Below are 6,269 nucleotides of genomic sequence, written 5' to 3'. Positions count from 1 at the left end.
GGGAAAGAGAGAGACTGGGGGCCCCCGGCGAGCTGGGGGTGGTGGCTGAGGGGGGGTGGAGGAGACGGGGGAACAGACGGGATGGGGGGAAGCTTACCTGCTTCTTCCTCCTCCGCTTGCTCTGTGTGGAGCTCCCCCCCTCCTCCCCCCGCGATTTTCGTGTGTCCCCTTTCTTGTTTATACTGATTTCCCACAAGTGCTGCTCCACACTCACTCTTCCCTTTTGCCCCGATGGTATGTGTCAATTTCACACAAGCTGCTGCACGGCCGCATTTTGCCCTCAGCTTTACGTGATTTTCCCCACGTCTACTCAATCCTGTTTTTTGAGGATTGAGTAGATGTGGGGGAAATCACGCGAAGCTGTGGGGCAAAATGCGGCTGTGCAGCAGCTTGTGTGAAATTGACATGTACCATTGGGGCAAAAGGGAAGAGCGAGCGCACAGCAGTGCTTGTGGGAAATCAGCCTTACTTTACCTCCTTTCAGCCTATGCATTTGTTACACATCACATCTTTCTAGATCTCGTTGTATTGCTTTCACAATGGCTTTACTGCTAGTCATTAAATAAACACAAAAATCAGTATAGTTATTGTGGGAAGAGCAGTCTTTCAGTGTCATTCTATACAACATTTTACCCATTATTCTGATACATAGAATTTATAATTCAGTTTCCTAACAAAAGGCTTTAACGTTATGGAATCAGAAACATAACCTTTAATGCCATCATGAGCTATCTTAACAGATATTTGACAAAAACATTTAACAAAATTTTAAGTCAGTGTTTTAGATCAAATTCCAAAACAATTTCTAGTCATGACAAAATACGATAATTCTTTAAAAAATTCACTTAATTAAAACAATCATTATAAAAGAAAACAAATATAAAGACCCCAGCTCGCTGTAACTTTGCAGAATGCCAGGCGGGAGGGAATTGATTCTGTAGATAACGTGCTGGTGCTCCATTCACATGATGCAGGAGCCCACCAGCCATGCAGTTGGGAGCACGATATGCATGATTGCTGTATCATATGAAAAGGACAGTGCATGGGTTCCCATGCAGGTTCTGGTTTGCCTGAATGGAAGTTCTGCCTGCATAGAAAATTCCTTTCACACAATATGGTGATCACATATATCAAGATCATTGTGGAGATCTTCATGCTCCTGACAGACACATCTGGCATTGCATGAATGGAATGCCAGTGTATTATCTGCAGAACACTGAAAACATGAAGCCCATCCACTGAAAAAGAAAATACCTGCAAAAGGAACACAGTTGGCTATGTAAGTAACAACAGTACTTTCCCATCTGCCCCTGACCTGGATAGCCCAGGCAAGCCCGATCTCATCAGATCTTGGAAGCTCTGGCAAGTTCTGGGAAAGGTGACCTTGAAATACCAGCAGTCATATGGTGTGAGCAGGCTTTATTCAGCCACCCCTCTGAATATCCTCCAGGCGCCCAGTAGGGGTCAGTCACCAGAGGTCTCTGTAACTTCCAGGTGCATGCACATGCACGTATAAAACACACACACACACAAAACCCCAGTACATTCCCATCTGGAGCCATAGGTAGGATTGTGATATTGTGCTGTGTTAATAATTCATCTCCCAAATTTTCTTTTCAGGCCAGGAGAACCTAGGAGTTCCATGACTACAACTTTACAAGATCAAGATGTGTGAATTCAGTTCTACTGAACAATATATATGCATACTATATATATAATATTATATATTATATATGTTTTCCTCATTAAATAATAGTAATGTATTCACTATTTCTTACCAGGCTTCTTAATGATGAGGTTGATTTCTGAGCTTCTTATTCCAGCTGGGTATGTAGCAAAGCTGCACTCATACTGTCCTGCCTGTTCCAGACTAACATTATTCAGCTGTAAACTCCACTGGTTGCATTCTGTGTAGTTTGCTGTAAAATGACTGTGGCTGTTCAAGTCTGGCTGGTGATGCTGGCATTGTTGACTGAAGTTTACAGAATGGCTGTATCCCATTTTAGCAAAATGCAAGTATTGAATACCGTAGACAGGATTGTATATGGCTATCCTGGATAGCGGGGCAGCATCCCCTTTTGACCACTGAGTTTGTGTGACGTGGATTCCATCTTGTTTCAGAATGCAACACTGAAGGGTCACATCGCTGCCAGGAATGGCATAGACAGTTTTCTCATTCTCAATGGTGATTTCAGGCTGGGCTAAAACGAAAACCACAAATGCACACATTTCACAGTTAGTTCACAGAAGCACCCTTTAATTGAGTAAAAGGTTTCAATCAATTAATGTGGTAGACTTATCCATTGACAGTCCAGTCCTATGCAGAATTATTTCAGTTTAAGCCAATGATACTCTTGTGTGGCTTTTTAATATGCTGCCTGTGTCTCTTCTGCGTACTGTTTGCCAGAATGGCACCTGTGTCATGTTTCAGGATAGTGCAGATTGTGGTTGGTAACTGGTTCCCACCTTGAAACAGTGGGGATCAAAGCAGGTTATATTATTCTCCTCTTCTCCCTTTTATCTGCACAAGAACCCTGTGAGGTAGGTTAGGCTGAAAGTATGTGATTGGTCACAAATCACCCAGTGAGCTTCTGCAGCAAGATGAAGATTCAAACCTGGGTCTCACAGATCCTACTCTGACGTTCTAACTGCTGCACCACACTGGCTTTCATAGGGTGGCTGCTGTTGAACTGTAGCAAGCAGCCAGGCCTAACTGGGTCGTGCAAGTCAGAGGGTTTCAAGTCATTCAGAAGTTGCTTCCAGGCCTAGGGTTGCCAACCTCCAGGTGGTATCTGGGATCTCCCAGAATTTCAGCAGATGACAGAGATTTGTCCCCTTGGAGAAAATGTCTGATCTGGAGGGTGGACTCTATAACCTTACATGTGGCTGAGGCCTCTTCCATCTCCAAACCCTGCACTCCTCATACTTCAACACAAAATCTCCAGGACTTTCCCAACCTGGACCTGGCAACCCTAGTCTGGCTTGGCCTCAACGAGTCCTTCCTCAAAGGCCAAAAAAGCCTGGAAAAGCCCCTTCCCCTGCCTTTTACTGATAGAACCAAGCCTTGGAATGCTGTGGTTGTAACTTGTAACAGCCACTGAAGGAATCTTTTGCTTAAAGTTACATGCACACCTTTGATTATTTTCAGGTTTTTTAAACCCCTCAATGTATCTTTTTTTTTAAAGTTTTCACATTTTTATACAAACCTGGGGCCCTTTTCAGGCTTGTAGAAAGATCTATTTTGCCTCTTCACAGCTCCAGTCCCCAGATTTAAGTATTCTCAGATTTGGCTATTAATATATAGACAAGTGGGGACCTGTGATACTCATGGGGGGTAATTCCTTTCCCTGTCTTAATTACTCCCCAATCACTGCTGCAGTCCTTGGGGCCATCACAACTCTTTACCCCATCAATGGTGGCAAGCCCAGTGCAGTCCCCCAACTGCCGAGCCCAACAAGGCTTTCCCCTCCATTGACAATAATGGTGGCACTGAGGCCTGTGTGACTCACAGCCACTGGGCCCGCTGAGGCTTCATCCCCCCAGACAGCAGCAGTGAGACCTGTGCGGCTCACAGCCACTAGGCTCCCTAGCAGCCACCATAGCCAAACTCTGCCACAGCTTCCAATGGTAAGTGCGTTCTCTGCACATGCACAGAGAACATTTTTTAATCTGGGGGAATTTAAACCTCCTCCATATAGTTTTTTAAAAAAGATTTAATGTTCTTCTGCAAGCTTTGGGAGTGTCCCAAGCTTGCTGAACAAAAATCTCTTTAGCCTTTCTGCAGATAGGGAGCAGACGTGGGACATAGTATATAAATGTGTTTAGAAAACATATATAGTATGTAGTATATGTAGTATACAGATGCATTTAGAAAACACAAAGACCTGTGTTCAGGACAAGAAAAATATAAAAGTGGGGGGGGGACACACACCAGGGCAAGTAATAGAAGTCATAAAAAGGACTACAGGAAGTGCTGCAGGATAGACCGCAGAGAGGTTTACTTTAGTTCAGCATTTTGTATTCAGTAAGCTGCTTCACTTTTGACAGACTGTTATACAGGAAATTCTTTCTGAGAAAAATTCTCAAAAATGTGCATGAAGATCAAAGGGCAACATCGGCAGGGAATCAGAAATAAATATTTTAATAGTTAAATTTTATTAACGGCCCTTTTATCTCTAAATGTGTTGCAACTTTGAATTTCGGTATCTTTCAACTTGTTGTGAGAGATCTTATTAACAGGCCAGTGTTTTTAAGCTTGTGTGTCTGAAGCTCAGCTGCTCAGTCTGGGTTTAGGTTTATAATCTTATACAGAGACTCAACTGATTACATTATCTGTTAGGATCAAGCACACTTGTGCAACTCCAAAGTGCACACTTGCTTAGAAATAACAAAAGCAAGGACTGCTGCAGCATCACAAATCATGTGCTTGTATTGACTTTGGGCACATTCTGTCAGGAACTTCAGCCAATGAAATCCCATTGAAATGAACAACAGCTGTGTAAGGTTACTAAGATTATCATAGTTCATCATTGTAGCTTCTGTGCAGGCACACATGAGGGACTGCATGATTGCAGGCCAGCTGCAGAGTAGAGCTTCCAAGCTTTTCTGAAGAAGTTTCTAGTGATCCCCCTCCCCTCTGTCTATAGAAGTCCCCTTTCCCGCCCAAAGGGTCATGCAACAGAGGCAGGGCGAGTACTCCTTCCTTCAGTTCTCTTCTTGCTGTCATGAGGAGAGGATATGCTTCTAAACTGCTGCTTTGTGGGGCCTCAGGAATAAAATTTCAAATTGGAAGGATCGGAAAATGGCCCTAAATGATGATATGCTTCCTATGTCTGGGAGAGGGCCACAATATAGCAATGTGCCCAGCTTGTAGATGCCTTACTCTTAAGGCACATGAGGGGAGAGTGACAAGACTTAAACCTGCACCTTGGGAAAAAACTCTGGGCGCCCCAGATCCCCGTGGGGAGAAACAGGCCCAAACATATAAGGGTTTGAGGGCCCATTTGGTGACTTTGGCACTGACACCGTCATTATCAGAGCTGCAAACTCAAGTCTCCGCCCCCAGATCAGCATTGGAACCACCTCCAAAAAAGGCTAAAAGGTGATCCAAACACTCACAGTGCAGTCTGACCAGATCACTGTCACATTAGCGCCTCCTCAGAATTGACAGAATCACCACAGAATTGTAGCTCGCCCATTTGAGATTATCAATCCTCCCCACCCTGACCCCAATGATTGGTCTCTCCTCGGAGCTGAGCATCAAACTGACGATCTTCAAATCAAAGTCCCCCCAATGCCACAATTTGCCACTGCGCTCGATGTCGACTCATTTTTGTGTCCAAAGATGCCCTCGCCATCGAGAAAGGTATCAAGGTTCCCAGATTCCTTGGAAGATGAGGTTTTTGAGTTGCCTCTCATGGGCCCACCCATGTCACAAGACAAAGGGCAACCAGATCCAGAGCCACCAAACAGTGGCTGTCTCAGCAAAATCCATGGGGCCTGCTTCTATTCTTGATGCAACTACAGTGGGCACAAGGGGCACCCCCACAGGATACATACCCATGGCAACCTGTAAAATCTTCCACAAGATCCAGACGAGAACACCAGCACCAATACCACTCTGACATGGGTTCCCCCCATCACGGTTCTGATTTCGAGGACACACTCTACCAAATTTCAGAAGCAGTACTTCTATGCCGTCTCCAGAAGATACAGCCATTGACCTGTTGGCTCCCTCCTCAACAGAGAACCTTAAGATATATTTGGAGCAGTTGATCTGAATGGCAAAAGCCCTGAGTCTAGAGTTTAATGCTTCAGAGCCGCAACTGTCCGGCCCTATAATGGTTTAGTACAGTCCCAACTTGGGCTCTATGGCATTCCCACTGTTGCAAGGGATACAGGACATCGCTTTAGCCATCTGGGTTAAACCAGCCTCGGCACCAGCTTTGTCAAAGAAGCTGGAACATCTCTATAGGATCAGTAAAGAAGGCTGTGACTACTTGTTTCACCACCCTCAAGCAAACTCCATAATCTCAGAAGTCTTACCAGCCAAGGGAAGAGCTGAAAGCCATTCATCCCCCCTTGATAAAGAGGGCAGAAGACCCGATCTACTACTCCAAGGTTATAGGACTGAGGGTGGCTAATTTTACAGCAGTCATGGGTCACTACAAATGTTACTGTGGGAATAGATGCCACAGTTTCTTGAGTACCTGCCTTTTGATAAGCAGTGTGTAGCTAAGATCATGGCAGAAGGACAAAAATTAGGGAAA

At 44.7% G+C, this 6,269-nt stretch overlaps 1 protein-coding gene across 1 annotated transcript in view; it reads right to left on the bottom strand.

Moving 5' to 3' along the window:
* The window catches only part of CD96 (CD96 molecule), a 57,167-nt gene that overhangs the window by 41,539 nt on the left and 9,359 nt on the right, over nucleotides 1-6,269 (bottom strand). Inside the window, exons 4-5 of the mRNA XM_015405946.1 lie at nucleotides 5,560-5,776; nucleotides 1,779-2,201 (exon numbers count right to left, since the gene is read on the bottom strand). Coding sequence (XP_015261432.1) covers nucleotides 1,779-2,201; nucleotides 5,560-5,776 — 640 coding nt within the window. The remainder of the gene's footprint in view (nucleotides 1-1,778; nucleotides 2,202-5,559; nucleotides 5,777-6,269) is intronic.

This window comes from Gekko japonicus, unplaced genomic scaffold (genome assembly GCF_001447785.1).
Source record: "Gekko japonicus isolate JY-2015 unplaced genomic scaffold, Gekko_japonicus_V1.1 scaffold365, whole genome shotgun sequence".
Taxonomy (NCBI): domain Eukaryota; kingdom Metazoa; phylum Chordata; class Lepidosauria; order Squamata; family Gekkonidae; genus Gekko; species Gekko japonicus.
The sequence above is the reverse complement of the archived record's forward strand: the minus strand, read 5'-3'. Positions and strand labels throughout refer to the sequence as shown.